Source organism: Sapajus apella, unplaced genomic scaffold (genome assembly GCF_009761245.1).
Source record: "Sapajus apella isolate SASKATOON/1434 unplaced genomic scaffold, GSC_monkey_1.0 scaffold10, whole genome shotgun sequence".
Taxonomy (NCBI): domain Eukaryota; kingdom Metazoa; phylum Chordata; class Mammalia; order Primates; family Cebidae; genus Sapajus; species Sapajus apella.
The window spans coordinates 28,864,562-28,884,076 of NW_022436950.1; the positions used below are offsets into that span (position 1 = coordinate 28,864,562).

Here is a 19,515-nt window from a genome sequence, read left to right on the forward strand (position 1 = left end):
GCCATTTTAAAAACCAGAGAATGAGAGGGAAATCCCAGCTGTGGGCAACAGAGCAAAACCATAAATACATCTGAGGATGCTTTGCACTTAGATTGGTAACAGATTGATTGTTTGACTGCTAGGGAGTGACTGATAGTTAACAAACAATTTGTAGGAAAGACACAGCAAGTGCCACAGACTGTATCTTCTTTATAAGAAAAAGGACTTTACTGTTTTAGATAAACTGTTGATTACAGTAATAACAATGATCTCTAAGAAACTGGCTGTGTCCATAGTTAACCATCTTTCCCATGTTTTGCCTCATTAACAACTAGTAGCAAGGAAATTCTTAAGTATTATTGCCTGATTCAGCACTGGATAGATGCAGCAACAGACACATTGTGCTTTAAATACCGCTTGATCCTTAACTTGCATTAAAGATTGAATGGGGTAAAGCTGAATTACTGTACATTAGGCTTCTGCAGTGGGGCCTAATGAATAAAGTCAGTATGAGAGTCACAGGCATTGCTAAGCAGGTATAGACCACCAGTCCCTTTAGGTTCCCATGCAATTGTTTGCATTTAAATGGTAGATTTCATAAAAAGATCCCAGAGCATATCATAATCATTATCTATGTCTGAAGCACTGCTGGGAGGCAGATCTATTTTCACAGGCAGTAACCCAAGAAGCAGTTCCCCAAAGTCATAAAAGGAGAAATAATAGAAATACACAGAAAGCCTAGAAGGCTGGGCACATACCCACTGGTTCCTGCTTTTAGCGTTGGCTAGCACGCTATGAATTTAGGACGATTTCATCATTTGTGAAAATTTTCAGATGAAAGGTACAATCTGAATATTTGAAAGAACACTTTGGCTAAAATATCTTCCTCTCCACTGTCTATACAGAATGTGAAATCATAATCCTTAGACGTAGTTGAGGGAAAAAAAATATATAAAGTATATCTGGTTTTTTTTCTCCCACTGACTATTTTGAAGGAAAAAAACATATCCCCATCCTTTCATGATCTGGGGGAGTTATGCTGAATTGAATGCCACAGGTAATCTTTCTCATCAGATAATTTGAAAAGGTTTAGGTTCATTCTTAACCTTAGGCTTCTGCTACAAAATAAAGCAATATTACCAACTACTTATGGCTACAGAAAATTGTAATTACAAGACTTCATGAAGTTATTAACATTTTCAAGGCATGTAGCTAAACAAAAGTCACAAAATATATGTAATCTCCTGACACAAATACACATTTTATCATAGCTATAGTAGCATTATTTAATTGCACTGGCATTAAGAAACAACAGAGCCAGCTTTCACCATTGCAGCATCTCCCTTGATTTGATATAGATAAAAACACAGATATGCTCATTCTTGCTGGTCTCTACACAAACACATTAAATACAGTCCATAAGAATAATAGAAGCTACCCAAGACTTCATGGATACTTGCATATATGGATTTGTGTTTGGACTTGCCAGAGAAGAATATATTATACAGCATTTTGAAACCTTGCTTGACCACAGAATTTTTTAAGATGAATTGCTCCACTCCACTGTTTTCCACTTTAGGAAATGATAGACTACATCACCAAGACAGTTCTCAATTCTTATGTTCTATCATCTATCATCATCCCCTATCATGCTGTTTCAAACTAAATCATTTCACAGGGATATATGTAAAAACAAAGGGAAGTCGTATGAATGGGACCAATTTTAAAATTAAAAATCAGAAGTGAATATTGCATACACCATGATCAAATTTCATTTATATAAATAATTACATATCTAATTTAAAATTAGTTTTCTTTAACAACACATACTTCTTAGGCTTCAGCATGTTTTGAATGCACATCCCTGCCCGACATGAACATCATGACTCAGTACTAATTCCTAGGAACCCAAAATCCTTGTCTCTGACAAGGAGCCAGAATACCAGATAATATCAATGTGTGTTTTCTCTGAATCTTACATGTTACTAATCCGACTATTTTACTCTTTTAATAACAATTTTTAAAAAGCCTTTAAAAATTCTCATGCTGGAACTCTTCCTCATGAAATGTCCTCTATACTCCTTCTGATTGGGGCTGTGTCACAGCATGATACATTTCCCAGATAAATGGGTATCAGGAAGGGCATGGGACCATCCTTTCTAAAGACTCTCAATGACAAGGTTTTGTCGCAGGAGGGGGTACGATATTCATACAAGGAGAGTCCATTTCTAGTACATTCACATATTGTGCCATTTCTGATTAAAAATCCTTGAATACTTACTTTGCAAATGTAAAAGGTAGAAGGAGTGCAACAATGTAAACTTATTTGGATATTATTACATAGTAGTATCACTATGGTTACTAATAGTATAACTGTTAGCAGTGTAACTTTTATTCCAGTATGTTGAAAGGCAGTATGAGATGATGTTTCCTGAGAGGGAGACACTAGACAGAGCCTTCCTAGGTATAAATCCTATGGTCATTCACACTGAGGAAGGTATTGAATCTCTCTACATCCCAGTTTCTTCATCAGTAAATGAATTCCATACTAATACCTATCTCATATAATTACCCTGAAGATTGAATAAGTTAATCAGTGTAAAGCATTTAGAAGAAATCTAGCAGATAATAAGTACTCAATAGATCTTGCTTTTTTTATTAATAAGACTTATTAGTAATAATGATAATTTTATTATATTAATAATGGAGGTAATAGAACCATAAGAAAAACTGATTAAAGGATTTGAAGGGAAAATAAGAATGTGCAATTTCTTTACCACCAACTCTAACTACCATTTACTGGTTTTGAATATTCCTTTATTCATTTATTATTTGTTGACCATGTATTATGTGAAAGATACCATGAGCAGTGCTGGGAATTCGGGTAAGTAAACCATGACCTCTCCTCTCAAAGAGCCAACAACAGACAGGGGAGAGAAACAATCCTTCCAAAGAGTTTATACAATTTGATCCTTGTTATACTGGAGATATTTATTAAATGACATGGAATCCAAAAGTGAGATGAGTCAGGGAAGCTTCACAAAGGAACAATAAGCTGACCCTTGAACTTGACTCCTTCAGGCAAGAATGAGAAGGAGAAAGCACAGGAGAAGATTCCTAGGTAAAGAAGCAAACATATTCAGACCTTGTAAGATGCAGACCAAGTAGAAAATAGGTTCACAGGCCAGGCGCAGTGGCTCAGCCTGTAATCCCAGCACTTTGGGAGGCTTAGGTGGGCAGATCACCTGAGGTCAGGAGTTCGAGACCACCCTGGCCAACATGGTGAAACCCCATTTCTACCTAAAATACAAAAACTAGCCAGGCATGGTGACAGGCACCTGTAATCCCAGCTACTCGAGGAGGCTGAGACAGGAGAACCACTTGAACCCAGGAGGTGGAGGTTGCAGTGAACCAAGATTGTGTCACTGCACACCAGCCTGGGGAACAAAGAACAAAACTCCATCACAAGAGAAAAAAAATTAGAAAGAAAGAAAATAGGTTCACAGGGAGTCTTGAAGAGGTTTCCTGAATCCATGCAATAGAAATCTAGAAACTGAGCTTTTAAAGCTTTTCTGTCAAACCCCCATCGTAACGGAAAGAAAGAAAGCATGACGTTAGCTACAGAGATTCTGGAGTCACTTGAGTCAAATTGACGCTAAACTTGGGCAAGTTATACTTTGTTTTAAATAGACTTACTTGCTAAGCCTCGGTTTCTTCATCTATGACATGGAGTTTTTATGAGAATTAACAGTGTTCAAAAAAGCTTGGTTATTATTATTTTCCTCGAAGACCAGAGGTGCCACTTTGAATGGACCACGATAATTATAAAATATCATAGGCAAAAAAAGTATATATCTAGGAATAAAATGTGGCAAATACATCTATTTAAAATCAAATCTTGCATCCACATGTACTTTTTCTACTCCTTCCTTTCGAAGAATTTCAATCTCCTTTGTCAAAATAACACTCACTTTCTACTTGGATAAAGTAGAGTTTCTCTGAGAGTCTCCATTGCCACACTGGTGATGGAAGAAAAGTTTGTAGCCATCTCTGCTATAGTATTAATAAACCCCAAGGTAGAACCAGCCAATAACAATAATGCCACATAGGTTTCCACAGGTAAATTCTCCACAAGTAAAACCCAGTGGTAACCAAATACATAGTCCTAGGAAAGGACTTTCTTATCTCCCTTGTAAGTAGTAAAAACAGAATGTAGCAATTCTTCCTTTAAGTTTCAAAGCACACCAAAAAGTTTTCTTTAAAAAAAATTCCATATCGTTATCCCATAAACACCTCAGATATTGAATGACATAATCACTATGCTCAACCAAACTAGTTAACATCCTTATCTGAGAAAATAGGGTGATTTTTACCTGGCCACATTCCTCCTTCTCCCATTCCTATCTGCCACCTAGGTTGCTGTATCCATTCTTGCTATTACTCCTTGGTACAGGCTCTTATGAGTTTTGTTCTGATAAGTTACAATAACCTTCTAGTTGCTTGCTCTTTTATTCAGTTTTACTTTGCTCCAAAATGACACCAAATGAGTTTGCAATAGTTTCTGGAAATGCTGATTCATTGATGATATGAAATCTTCTAGACCTAGCTTCAGTCAGTCCATCTCCACTCATCCTTGCCCAAGTGTGTAAACCAATAGGTGTGAACCCCTTGGTTCAGCCATACCAAACTGTGCATAACTCTTCAAACATACCACGTTCTGTACCTCTATGCCTCTTGACAAGCCATTCCTTCTGCCTGAAACAAAGTTCTCCTGGTTCTTCATCTACCTAACTGTTACTACCTGCTCTTTGTATCTCAGAACAAGGCTAACTCTTCTACAGAGCCTTCCTGATGCACCTATCCCATTTCAATGCTGCCCCAGGCATGCCCTTGCAGCATGCTATGCACACTCCAAGGACAGCATTTATCACAGGATTCTGCACATGGTGATTTACTTGCTTGCTTGTTCCACAAAGCTTTATGCTCCCCAAGGACAGAGACTATAGCTCAAGAAACTCACTCATACCTACGTTAATAGATATTCAATCAAAACCAATGGACTTCTTCCTAAAATGTATTCTATACCTTTTTATAAATATATGCTAAAGATATTTCACCTTAGGGTGACTCAGTCATCATTATGAACATTAATTTTGAAACAAAGCTATAACACAATGAATCTTTAGCATATGAATAAATATTTTCCCTGCACAACATGCCCCCAGACTCTGATTACCGTGCCTGATTTCTGTAAAGTTCTCTTGGCTCTCTGGCACGTTATTAGCTCTGACTCCTCATCAACACTGTACCTGTCTTTGGCAATTCAGTGCTCCCTTTATTTGACATTGCTAAAATTCTAAGCTGAAGAATTAGAAAAGATGGGGGGAACACTAAAATAATAGTAAACAGCCTCTAAAGCAGGGCATGAAGCTTCCCATGTAAGCCTGTAACAAAAACTTAAAAGCTTTAAATGCACTGATTTTGTAATGTGTATTCTAGCTGCTATGAGACCACTTTTTCCCTCAACACTGGCCCTTCTGGAAGATGAACTCTAAGTAAAGATTTCGATATTTCCAGAAAAGTCTAAAGGGAATAAAATAACATGACAAAACATAAAGAAAAACCCCTCACCTTGGTTGAAACCTCAGCAATCAAATTCTGCTTATTTGGATCCACAAAATCCACAGGCTGACCTTCAAATTCAATCTTCCCAAGCATGGTACCCTACCAAATTAAAAAAATTAGACAGTTAAAAGGAAGCAACAATGAAGGTGTTGACAAGATAAACTCGCAGGGACTTCAAGCAGCTGCTCCAAGATTTAGGTATCTTTATAACTACTCATAACCATCAGCGCAAGATCTTCATCTTCTCAAACTGAAAAGATGAAGTAATTTGCACATTCTGGAAAATACTCGTGGAAATACAATTAGTTCTTCTAGGGCTGACACCATTGCCCGATGTAAGCAGGGTCAAAAGGCATCAGAATTCAGATCTCCAGGTTCCAGGTTGATGCAAATTGGGATATTTAGTGGACTTACAATCTTCAGTGTATGTGACCTAAAGACATTTCATGAGAGAGGTGGACAAAAATAAATATATTGAGATGATAAGAAATCTAAAAATTGCAAAAAACAAAAATAAAAAGAACGGGAATTCATTCACTATGATAGTAATATTAATTCACAAAGAAGATGAAATGCAACGTAAGTCATATATTTCTAGAATATACAATGGAAATATTCACTGCTTTAGATGTCATGTCCAAGTGTTCCTAAGAGCCTGAACTTTAAAGAATGTTCAACCCTTTGTAAAGTTTTCACAAACTACCCTTGCTAACTTGAATATGAAAATGTTTTCTTTTTTCAACTATATCTTGAAATTTACTTATTTGTTAGTAAGTCTGCTTTTACCTACTTAGGAAATTGGCATGCTACATGTAGTAATCAAGATTTTGTTGAGGGGTGAAAATTCAAAATAATTCATTGATTTTCCCTTCTCTGATGAAATTATTGCATTGAAGGAAGTAGAAGGAAGCCTTTATTTCACTTTTAAATGTATTCCTTGGGGGAGAAGTCACTTTTGGGCGTAAGTGAGGGTAAAAAGTGCCTGTGCGTCATGTAGGCAGGATGATTATTTTGGTGTTATTATTAAATTCAGAGTGCTGCCTCTAAGTATGGGGAAACTACCTAAAACCACCTTTCACTTACATAGTAGATTACTAAATTTCATGGTGGCCCCTAGTTACTTCTAGACTCCAAGTCACATAATCCCTTGCCTATATTTATGAATCCCTAATTTTGAAATTTGTTTTTCAGTTCTTCTTCCCGTTTTCTTAAAATATGCTATAAGAAATACAATCTTACTTTTCAAACTAAGATTAATAGTAGTAAAAACCATAATACACATTTTTCATATGAACCACCATCACTGATAAACAAATATGAGTCAATATTATTTTGTCTGTGCCAATCTATTCAGCCAATTTTGAAAACCTAACTGCCTATGATAAAAGGAGGGCTCATTTTAACCTAACGTATCCATGAAAGACAAGTGTGGTCTTGAAAGTTTTCCTGAATCATTAGACTTGACTATATTTTGTTCAACCTGCCAATTCTGCCATCTGAATTAATCTCAAGTTCATTCAGTTAAAAACATACCAATCAAGTATTCAACCTTTAAAATTACAGTGAAAAGAGTAAAGCAAAATGACAGAGACCCAGATAGCAGAAGCTGGCCAGATTCACTCCTTCACATGTTAATGGATCCCTTAGGCACTGAGGGAAACACGCACCCACCTACACACACATGAAGAAACATAGATTTGGCTAAAGATGATGATTATACCTTATCCCGAATTATTTTAGTCAGCATTCTTGTGTCCACTCCATAAATTGCAGGAACCTGTAAGAAAAAAATTGTAGTGACAGTGAAATTGGAGGAAATTAAATCCAGCATATTGTTTTCAAGTTACAAACTTAGCCTCATCTATCTTCTTGAGCAGTAAATAATTTCTCCACTCTTTCTTTTCTCTGACCCAGGACGACTGTGTTGTCAGAACACGGTAAATTGCTGCTACAGTTAGGCATAGGACTCTTAATACCCAGGTTCTTTCTCAGAATAAAAAATGAGAAATTCTGAACATCAATCTTCTGCTACACTTCTGGTGCTTTTAACCCAGGATGTTAAATAAGTTAAATCACATTGGTGAACTTCATAAGCAATAATATGCAAATCCATGTTTTGAGCCAAATGTTCCCAGCACAGAGTGGGCCCTCAACACATTTTTCTGAAGGGCCATGTTGAGTAGCCACGTTGTACTAAAACATGATCATCCTAATAGTCCATCAGGCAAGACCACCATTTGTTTTAAGTTTTTTTTAACTAGGTTGGATAGAGACACGTGGTAAAATGAAAGAGTAATGAGTTAGGAATCAAGAAAACAGGTTCTACCCCACTGGAGGCTTTTTATTAAAACAAAATTTTTTTAAAGAGGTTAAAAAAAAAACAAAAACATATTTTAGTTTTTTTTTTTTAATCCCACTAATTATCTTAGAAATGTTTAAGCAATGTATTTGTTCTCACCTGTAAATTGAAGGAGGTGAACCGGCTATTATCTTAGATTCTTTTCTACTCTACATGTCTGTGATCACGGAAGAAGATTCAAAGCACACTTAAAAACCAAATTTACAAGCCACTGGTTAGGCTTACACTAAAACTCTTAGTTCTGACATAGAGAATCTATGAGAATGAGTGCCCTAAATAACAAAAGGGAAAAGGAAACCTTGGAGGTAGTGGGGGGAGGGGCAGTGGTAGAGGAAGATGAGGGGAAAGAAGTGTCTCCTAAATGAGGATTACGGAAATTAGCTGCCTCAATAATGAAGATAAATTCAGACAGTGGTTGAGAAGAAAATGACGATGGCTCAAGATATGATATGGATGCCTTCTTCTCCCTTTTAACATTTAGAAAGAATGAGATCTAAAGACCCAGGATCAAGATTATTTTTATTTGTCAGAAAGAAGCAATGTTTAGCCCCCATAGATAGACACTCATTAGAGAGGCAGTACTTTCTCAGAATAAAATTCTGTCAATTACTGGCCCAGCAGTTGAACAAAAAGCAGCTACGGCAGCACTGGAGATGAAGATAAGTGAAGTACATCCATTATCTTAAGTACTTCTAACATATAAACAAGGCATATGCTCTTATTTGATTGAAATTAATATTTAAAGCCCGACATGGTGGCTCACGCTTGTAATCCCAGCACTTTGGGAGGCTAAGGCAGGTGGATCACCTGAGGTCAGGAGCTTGAGATCAGCCTGGCCAACATGGGGAAACCGTCTGCACTAAAAATACAAAAAATTAGCCGAGTGCGGTGGCGGGCACCTGTAGTCCCAGCTGCCCAAGAGGCTGAAGCAGGAGAATAACTTGAGCCAGGGAGGGGGAGGTTGCAGTGAGCCAAGATGACACCATTGCACTCCAGCCTGGGCAACAAGAATGAAAGTCTGTCTCAAAAAAAAAGAAGAAAAGAAAAGAAAATATTAACATTTAAACTAAAAGTGTAAGATAAAGTTTTATAACACTTTTTTTATATTATTAATACTTCAAATGAAATTATATATAATTACAGGTCATAATGTTGAAGCCCAAAGACACTTGATGGTAATCTGCTTATACTCATAAGTATTAAAGATCAGCCAAGTATCGCATAAAATGATTATGTGACCTGCACAGAGTTACGCAACCAGTTAACGGTAGAGCTGGTACTAAAACCCATGAAGCAAGTTCCACAACTGCATTCTAAATAAAGGGGTGAAGGAGAGTAAAAGACTTAACTACTAAAGAGAAAATAAAATTCTAAAGTTTTCTCTACCCCCCTTTCCCAAATGTGAAAAGCTACCAAGCATGTATGAGTGCCACCTAGTGGATAAACTGAAAATATGTGGTTATCAGCATTTGAGGAGGAATCCAGACATTTCAGCCTTCGTATAATGAAAGAGAAGGAATCCCTCTTTGAAATACAAATATTCCAAACTACATTATCTTCCTCTGTCTGCTTGGCACTTCTGAATCTGCAGGTACCTTCTTAATCTTCCTTAGGTGATGATGGATGCCCTATTCCATTTCTCACCTTTTCTTCCTGTAGCCATTGCCCTAAGCTCTTGGTAGCCAGCCAGTGGTTGTAGTCTTTACTATAATCCAGCACCAGCAAACCTGCAACCTAGAAAGACAGGCAGTCATTTTAAACAGGTTATCACAAAATATTATCCAACTCTGGTGAGTCAGTTTGCATTTTGAAAGTTTTATGATATCCACTGACATTTTGAAAATAAGAGGGAAAAAAAATCAACACCCTTCTCTTAAAATATGTAATTGTTGCCTTAATTATCATGGGAGGGAGCAGGCTTACCTGGCTTGATAAATCCTGAAACTAGACTAGGTCCCCCTTCATGATGTGCATGGCATATATCAAGAATTTAATTAATAATTACTGGTTTAATGCGCATGACGAACAAAATAATTTTGAATTTACATTTAAACGAGAGCAAAAATTGATGGAAAATTGTGTGAAATAGTAAAAACTAAGTTAAATGATCAGTTAAAGTCATTCAAAAATGGAATGGTGAAAAAATAGTATCAAGTTTGGAATAAAATTTTTGAATTGTTTATATGATATATATTCCTAAGATAGTTTCCAAAGTTACCTTGATTAGGAAATCTTAATATGTTTACTTTTAGACTGATATAAAAGTTATCTTTAAATCATCCCCTAGAGGCTAAGATTAAAAAGCAAATAATTGATGCATAATTGATTACTAAACTCCTTTTAAAAGGTGATATTCCCCAATTCTTTTATAGCATAGTTATTATTTGAAGATATGACAACATTTTTTCAAGTTAAGCCAAGTTTCATCCAATGAATTAAACTTCAAAGTGCCCTGAGAAATGAAACTCAAAATACTGTCAAGTTAAAGATTATTCTCATATACCTAGGAATGAGATTGAATACATGAGCTTAATGATTTGTACTACCATATTGAGGAAGAAACTTTGGCCATCCTAATTCTTAAAAATAAGCTAACTATACTCCCTCAAATTGACACTTTTTAAATGGCCGTAACTTGTACTACCTTGATTCCATCAGACTCCAAATATTTGCTAAGTCCCAGTTCATCCAGAGCAGTAGTATCAGGAGCTCCACCGTTCCCAATAATGGGGTTGACCATTGTGAGAATCTGTCCCTTGTAGGCAGGGTCAGTAATAGCTTCTGGGTACCTGAGTAAACATGCCAAAAAATTATCAACAAATAATGTATGTAACTGCAAAGCTATAATCTACATGCTGTGAATTATTTAACCCTTGAAAATGAGAAGAATTTGAGATTAAAATCCAACAAGAATGTCTCTAGATTTTGGCAAACCAAGGGAAATTTTATGACAGAATATAAAAATTGATGCTATGATATTCTTGATACAAAGAAAAACCTGACTCATGAATATTAAGGTGTATTTTCATATAAGTTTTATTTCCTCAATTTCGTTAAATTTTTTAATTCCTTTAAAAATCCCTTTCTAGCATCTTAATTTTTAAAATATCACTGCTCTATTTAAAATTTGCAGATACTCTCAAGATTTCCCTGGCCTACCAAATATCATTGAGCCCAAACTGGTATTTACTGTTGAGGGCTGCCAATTTCACCAAGATGGAAACCATCAAAAAATTGAAAAGTTTTTTTTCATATTTTTTGGGATGCTAAAGATTATCCTGATTGTGTTAGTGATGGTTGCATGAGTATATATATCATTAAAATTCAATGAATATTTAAAATAAGTGAGGTAATTTATATGAAAGAATAACTCAATAAAGTGGATTTTAAAATATTTTAATTTTAGGAAGAAGCATATAAGTTTGGGAGCAATTATCTGCTTAGAAAAAAATTAATCTCACAGACTTGACTTGAGGCATTTCTGACTTCTAAGTTAAAAGATGCCAACTAACTATTTTAAAGTACTGATATGGAATTAGGAAGGAATGCAGAAAGGCTATATTTTAAAGTTAGGGTGGGGGGAAAATACAAATATATTGTATGTGTATGCATATACATATCATATGTGTGTGTATATATGCACATGCACATATTTCTTATTCTTAAGAAAAAGGAAAAGATTATTTCCATAAATACCAGGAGCTATCTACACTTTTTTCCATGCCCTGGAATACATTGTAATTGAGGGATTTTTTCTGTTGTCTTCCATGTTCACTTTCTGCAAAATGAGTTAAGCCAAATCTTTTTTGTGGATTACAACTGAAAGTGAATTTAGGTGCTCAGAGGGACAGAATCAAAGACTTTGAAACCAATAAAGTTCAACCCAGGCAGTAATCAACATAAATTCTTCAACACCATTCAGATTAATGCCTACCAGAACTAACTTTGTCAACAGAATACTTAGTCTTTCTGCTCCGGAATCTCTAAAGTTACTCAAGAACTGTGATATTTATCGGCAGCTTCCATCAGCTAATTTCTCAGATGTCTCTTATCTGTCAGGAACTGATAATTTTTTAACCAAGGCTTGTCCACAATATAAATGCATTGGTTGACGATGAAAAACAAAATAACCCCTTTAATTATCAACCACCTTACTGAGAGAGGCACATAATGAATGAAAGCAGCATTTCTCAATGGAAAATAGGATCTGTGGACTAATCTTATAAATGAATGTCTTTTCCTTCTTCATCAAAAAAAAAAAATCTCCAATTAATTTGATTTTACTTCTCCTTCTTCTTTCTCTCCATAAAAGAACTGGCCATTTCCTTTAAATATATGCTTACAATACTCTTCAGTAAATGAATAAATACACTCTGTCCTAGAGAACTACAGTGTTGAGAGCAAATTAATCCATCAGCTCCTGTTTGACTTTTGTGATGTGACAAGATTTATTGCCTGTAATCTATCACAGAGAAGAAAACTCTAGTGCCCTTCATCATTCTGATCTATATTAAACAGTTGTTTGTTGGCAGGTATATTAACACAGCTAGTAATTAGTGCTGTCGAAAAGCTTAAATAATTGCCTGCTGAAGCAAAACTTTGCAAACAGTTTTCATACACGGTAATTTAATGTTCTCACCAGTGGAACTATTTAAAAACCCATCTAATATTCTTCATTTCATACAGGGAGGCAAGAGTTTAAGGAAGAATATAAATTCATAATATAGTGGAAGTTTGGTCAATTAGTATTTTCAATATCAGTGAACCTAATGCCCCCTTGTCTTTATGAGGCTAACTTGAATTTCTCTAAAGAATTTATCAAATATTTCACAGGATACTAGTTGGATTGAATCTGTATTGGAAACCCCTTCAAACAATCTAGTTACATTTCAAGACACATAATTATTTAAATCCCCAGCTGTAAATTAGTATCTAATCCAGCCCCCTCACTTTTTATACGAAGAAACTAGAACTCAGAAAGCTTAAATGATGTTCCCAATATTATGTATAATTAGTTATCCTTAGAATTAAGACTAGAACTTCTGCCTCTTGATTCCCAGGTGAATAAACATTTATTAACTAGGTAAGACCAGCCACTTAATTTCTGTAGCAACTCTCATTTTCATTGCTGTACATATTAGCAGATATTAAATACTAAGGTGGGTCACAGTGGATAATTACTGAAAATATTAGACCTACACACCTGTTCTCTCATTGATTATTTTAAGATAATAAATGTATCTGTTATTTCACCTTTCTTACTAGAGTGCAAAATTATATAAAATACCCAAAGACTTTCTTATCTCCTTATAGTATTTCATGTCAGATGTACAAAATTGATTATTTCTTAATGAAATGGCACTAGAATGTACTATCTATTCTTTTCCGTGCTCCAATTTTCTCCTTAATCAGATCCATACCTCCTTTTACAGAAACCATTTGGTAATCTCACATAACCTGTGTCCTCACAATCTAAGTTTCTAGAATTAAATTTTTCCTTTTTATCCAGGGGACTAACAGCATGCCCATATTGTCTTTCATTTAAAGTAGTAGGAAGTTCATGTCTAACTTTCTTTCAAGGATGGCTTCAGAAGGCTATGTACAAGGCACAGTGCAACTTCAGGACTAATGTAGTCTTATTATGATGCAGTGATTTCAACTTACCACCATGAGTAAGATTATCCAGTTACTTCTCCACATAGAAGAAGAAAAAGGCTTGAAAAAACATTACTCACCCTCCCAGGCCAGTATTAAAAACCACTTCACCAGCAACAGAGGATGGATGCCCAAAGGAGTAACCTTTCATCTTAGTTCCATCTTCCAGGACAATGTGTGCTGTCTGTGCCTGAAAACACAGTTACATGAATCTTAGCAGAATTCACAATACAAAACACACAAAAAAACTCCAAAGGTAAGACACACAAATATATTAAATAAAGGCACAGTATATTTAATGAAACCATGCTGCACAGATTTGCAGTTGTGTTCCTATTACTTGTCACTTTTCTTCAAATATATGTCTCTTGTAACTGTCAGGTGTTTTGTTTTGTTTTGTTTTCTTGAAAGAGGAACTGAAGCATGCAGATACATTGCCTATTCTAAGTTTACCTGCGGAGTTGTTGGCAAGCCAGAAATACTTCAATTTCGCCGATACTTTATGTGTCTATCTTTTCCCCTTTAACATTCCCTAGCTTTGCTCAATAATAGCTTTAAGGAAAGTTCATGAGTTTGCAAAAACATTGTGAATTACACCATATAGCTCATCATCACTGAAATTTAGAGGGAATCGTCAAGTGTATAGATCAAACTGTGTTTGGCAGAGCTTTTGGGTTTGATGGAGCTGTCCCAAGGGTTGCCCTCTCCATGCCAGAATTATGTTCATGAGGAAACTCAAACTTTATCACTCTCTTAATACTAACACAAAAGCAAGCACTGTAGAACATTCTAGAAGTATATTGTATTTTGCTTTTTATTAGAGTTAATTATATCCATGTCTAATTCCTTCTCTATACTATGGCATTTGGAATTTAATGACTTTGCCATACTAATCTTTGACCCAGTGTCTAGCAAATTCTTAGCTACCAAATTCTTAGCTAAGAAGAGGGACAATTGGAGAAACATATAAGAAGACACTCCTTATAAATACTCTAAAGTCCATTGCCGAAACCATTTAAATCTGACTCTCAATTTCCATAAAATTCAGGGGACAGAGGAATGTTTTCAATTACACTTTGGGAGGCAAAACATAGACTCCCTAAGAAACTCCATAGGACAAACCAGTTAGAACATAGTTTTAAAAAATTAAGCTATAGGAAAAAACATATCTGCAATAATTGAGGAAATTCGAATAATAAATTGAAATTTGACTATATTAAGTATAATTTTTTAAGATGGATCCTCTCAGAATTGTAGTTACATTTGTAAGGCATTGCCTTTTAAAAGATATACACTGTAATAGTCAAGGATAAAATAGTGTGATATCTCAGATTTGCTTCAAAGTAATCAAGAGTTAAGGGGATGGATAGGGATACAGATGAAAGAAGTTTGACTATGACTTGAATTTCTTGAAGTAAGGAAGGTCATTGTGCTATTCTTTCTGCAAGGTTTGAGTGTAGTCATTAGAGACAAAAACATACTAACTCTTCATTTTACTTCCCTTACAGTTTTAGGACTGAGGTCACGGTGCCTAATCCTTTTCAATCTTGCCACGCCACACTACTCCCATTACACATACACACATATACACATACACATACACATACACACAAACTTTAGTAGGCAGCAGGAGATCCATAAATGATTTCTAGACCTTTGTTTCTACGCTCCTCTTGCTTTGTAACATGCACTCAACTTTTCAAATGTTAAAATGAAGAAAGCCTGTTATTTTTCCATAATAATTCTCCCTGTAAACATAAGATGCCTCTTTTAGATCCAAAACACCCGTCATTAGAATAATTGTGTTCTTCAATGTAAAATAACGTCTTGATTACCTTTAAACCAACATACTATATTCCTATATCTTATTTATATGTGAGTGTGCATACATGTTAACTTACATTTACACACAAAACTATGTTAGCGTTTTCCATTAAAACTGATAGGATATGTTTAAGATGTTCCTCTCAACAGGTAATTTTATTAGTTTTTTTTAAAAATCAGAGGTACAATATATGAATTTCAAGTTTGTATTTTTGCGAAAGATTGAACAGTATGCTGCTGTGCACATTTTACGTGTGTTTGTGTATGTGTGAGTGAGCATATTCGTGTGTCCCTGGGCAAGATTAACCAAAAGAATTTTGTCCCTTACTTGGCTTATCAAATTATCTTTGAATTAGTTTTATCTATCTCCTTCAACCAAGTATTTGAAATCTCAAGTTTGACACTTTAAATAGTTGGAGTTTGTCTTCATTAAATTAAAAAATATTTTAGAATTACTCACCACAAAGGAAACCATAATTATTTATTTATTTATTTATTTATTATGAGTGATAATCAGACTTCTATGGAAGAGATGGTCTTAACACACAAGTCTGAATTCTGCTTCCATATCCAGGAAATCAGCTTTGCATGTTACTTCTGATAACATGCTATTCTGATTCTAAATTTTGTTTTAATTTGCCAATTTTTGTCTAATTACAATTCAAGACAGAAGTTGAAGATTCTAGTAAGAGTGATAGTGTATTTTTGAAGATTAATATAAGCTATCCAAATATCTCTCTGCTAATGGGTCTGAATACAAGTGTGTTTATTAGGAAAACTCCCCAGGTAATTCTGATGTGTTTTATTAGGTGAAACCTTTGGTCTAAGTAATGAAAATTTGCCACCGAAAAATATTTTCTACTGGAAATATTGTTTTTTGTTCTTAAGGAAATCATGTGTAAACCTACATCTTTTACCAAATGAAAAGAAAAAGAAAAAATTAGATAATATGTAACTAAAACAACTGTATTTAGTTGGCTAAATTTGGGTGTAAACTGTAAATTTCAATTATTTTCTATATTATCAGTTTATGCTACTCTGAGCCATGCTTGCTTAAAATATTACCTTTGCTTATATTTTTATTTTGCTTTGCTCTGTTCTCTTCTCCACTGAGAATTTCAAATTATCTGATATCTGGCTTAGACACTATCTAATCATTTTAAAGAAAGGTAAAAATTAACATAAGCAAACCAAAACTTGTGAGCCTATTCCTACGATTGTTTGGTATTTTTTTTTTTGCTTCCTTCATGAAACTAGTTTTCTATTTTGTTTTTCATCTCTATATTTGAAGAGACATTTGCTATTGCCTGAAATAGTCCCTGAGATGGTGTTCAATATGTATTTTTGCTGCTTTAATTATATTTTTGGTTCTTTTGGCAGTTTTTATAGATCTTCCAATCCTCTTTCCAACTACACAATATTTGTTACAAGCCTCTGTTTATTGCCTAAAGTACTCTTTATATTCCTCTTAACTATACTGGCCTCTGATGAATTTAAAATGATGAGTTCCAATTGACTTATCTATGAATTGATGGATGAGCTCTGAACAAAGAGCTATTATTTGGAATCCTTTCTTCTAACTAACAGTTCCCCAAATGCTATTTCATTCCAAGTAGTATAAAAGAAATCACCTTGTTACCATCATAAGATACTTTAGTAGCCTCAGTCCTAGTTGACAGAGGTCCACAGGCTAGGAATTACATTATAACATTAAATTATAATTTAAGTGTCTACTGCCAGAGCACTTCATGCTTTGATTAGGGGAAAATATAAAAGAAACCTTAACGAAAAGAAGTGTGTACTCTTGTGGAATGTCAGGAAAAGTAACCAAAGGATTATATAAATGTGAGTTCCGTAAAATAAAGGACCCTATCATGACATGATCCCTATATGTTTAATAAAAGTGTATATGCCAATAAGACCATTTAGACATTCAAGTCTCAGACACCGAAATTCTAACCAGGTGTCAAGCACCTTGCTAGGCTCTGTAGATAAATGGATGAATGTCTCCAGGCTCCTCATTTAGTAAAAGGTTAGATAAGGGCATGGATTATAAAACAGAGAGAACTTCAATAAGAATATCACTGAGGCATCACTGAAATACGTGGAAATACAAAGATAAATACGTTTCCCTTGAGAGATTAAGCTTTAAAAAAAATAATTTGCCTTTTCTTCTCCACTGATGTTTTAAGCAATAAAAAATAAAAATTTCAATAAAGAAACTTGTCAATTTTTAACTTTAAAGTCCAAAATTTAAAGATTTCTTCATCTTTGCTTAGATATCATTTTCTCAGAGAGGCCTATGCCCTCATTTAAAATTTCAGTATGTTCCCCAGCCCTCTTTCTCCTTGGTCTGCTCTTTCTTCATAGCACTCATCACCTCTTAACATACAACCTAGTGATTTATTTATTATCTATTTCATCACATTAGAAAATGAACTCCATGTGGGCAGACTATTGGGTCTGCTTCATTCACGGGTGTGCCTCCAGCCTACCTCAGTGCCTGGCACAGAGTAGACAAGTAACAAAGCTTCGTTCACACTTTAGTGAAATTACTTTAGTCAGATAAATTACATTTAGCAGAATATTGCTGAATGATTAAATAATGAATTTGGTGAGAGGAAAAGTTATAATAGAAAAAAATGCAAGCATATGCTCTCTTACTCCACACCCATCCTCTTATTTCTTTGAATACTGAAAATATTAAACACTTACTTTCTTATCATATGCTGCATATAATTTTTAATCTTAACCACATTTCAAATTCTTAATTTACTTGTCTTATTTTCAGTGGAACTGTTAACTAAAATGTAGGTCTCTAATGCAACATTTTCCAGAAGTGGTTATTCTTACGAATATTTTAAAACCTAGAATATTACATTGCTTGGAGTCTCAGTCACTCTCCCTTTGGCATATTTTCCTAGTATATCTTGGAGTTACAACTTTCAAATCACATCTGGCCCTACAGGCTAGTTACTCAAATTATATTCCAATTAAAAATAGTTCTACCTCATCACATAGTATCTAATAATAATGGCTATAACTAATAAATAGTCACCTATTTGCATTTAGAATTAACTTCACATTACATGAAATTGTGTGACCACTTAAGGCAAAAATCCCATCATCTATTGTCTCCCAGTTGTTCTGCCTGCTTCCAATTCCTCCCTACTTCTACCCATCCTATGCAGTCTAGTTAAGGCTTTCTTAAACATTAATTGGATGACACTAATCCCCAAATTCCTCAATTTGCATTCAAAGTCCTCTCATCTGGCCCACTCTCTATATATGGAATTTCATAGATTCCCCACCTTTCTGTGTCAATCCTTTGTGCATAAATGTCTTCCTTGTTGCCTTTTTACATCCTGGTAATGCTTCCCAATACCTATGGTATGTACTAAGTCAGAATTAATCACCGATATTCTCATGCTTCCACTGACTTCCCTTGATGTATGCTGTTGTGTTACCTTTTAATTGCTAAGGTATTCATCTGCCATACTAGATTCTAACTTCTCAGCGTTACATTTAGAAAGCACAATGCCTAATTCAATGTTGTATCCCCACTGCAATAGCCCACTGTTGTCCACACAGTAATATTCTCACTATGCAGCTTGTGAATGCATAGAACTGTAGTTCATTATGTGATATTAGCATGCTACAATGCTGACACTGTGATGTTTTCAAAATTATTCTTTGATGCTTACTGACTTCAGTTATTTTTTAATTTTCATGTTCTCCTCTTGAAAGCAAAGACAAATATTTCACATAGGTATAGTTCATGCTAAAACACAGAAGACGAAAGTGATGAATAAGTTGAGGCTGGCAATTACCGCCCAAAAAGTACCCTTAGGCTTTCACATACCAGTCAGGTGTTGTATAAGTAATATCTTCAGAAGAAGACCCTAAAAGGTGATTTCTAAATGTCATTCTTTAGGTTTCCTCATAAATTGTTTCTATAATTAATATTAATAATTATCTATGTTATGTAGAAATCTAATCCTCCATCACTAGGGAAAAGAATAAAGCTGCATTCGGTATGTATAACCCAAGCATTCTCTTTTTCTTCCTTTACT

General features: G+C 34.9%; 1 protein-coding gene across 3 annotated transcripts in view; it reads right to left on the reverse strand.

The window, feature by feature from the left end:
- CPS1 (carbamoyl-phosphate synthase 1) overlaps positions 1-19,515 on the reverse strand; it is a 151,026-nt gene that overhangs the window by 88,005 nt on the left and 43,506 nt on the right. For all 3 annotated transcript variants that reach the window (XM_032278335.1, XM_032278336.1, XM_032278338.1), the window contains 5 exons: positions 13,699-13,808; positions 10,608-10,752; positions 9,608-9,697; positions 7,325-7,381; positions 5,611-5,703 (listed from right to left, as the gene is read on the reverse strand). In XM_032278335.1, the coding sequence (XP_032134226.1) occupies positions 5,611-5,703; positions 7,325-7,381; positions 9,608-9,697; positions 10,608-10,752; positions 13,699-13,808 (495 nt within the window). The remainder of the gene's footprint in view (positions 1-5,610; positions 5,704-7,324; positions 7,382-9,607; positions 9,698-10,607; positions 10,753-13,698; positions 13,809-19,515) is intronic.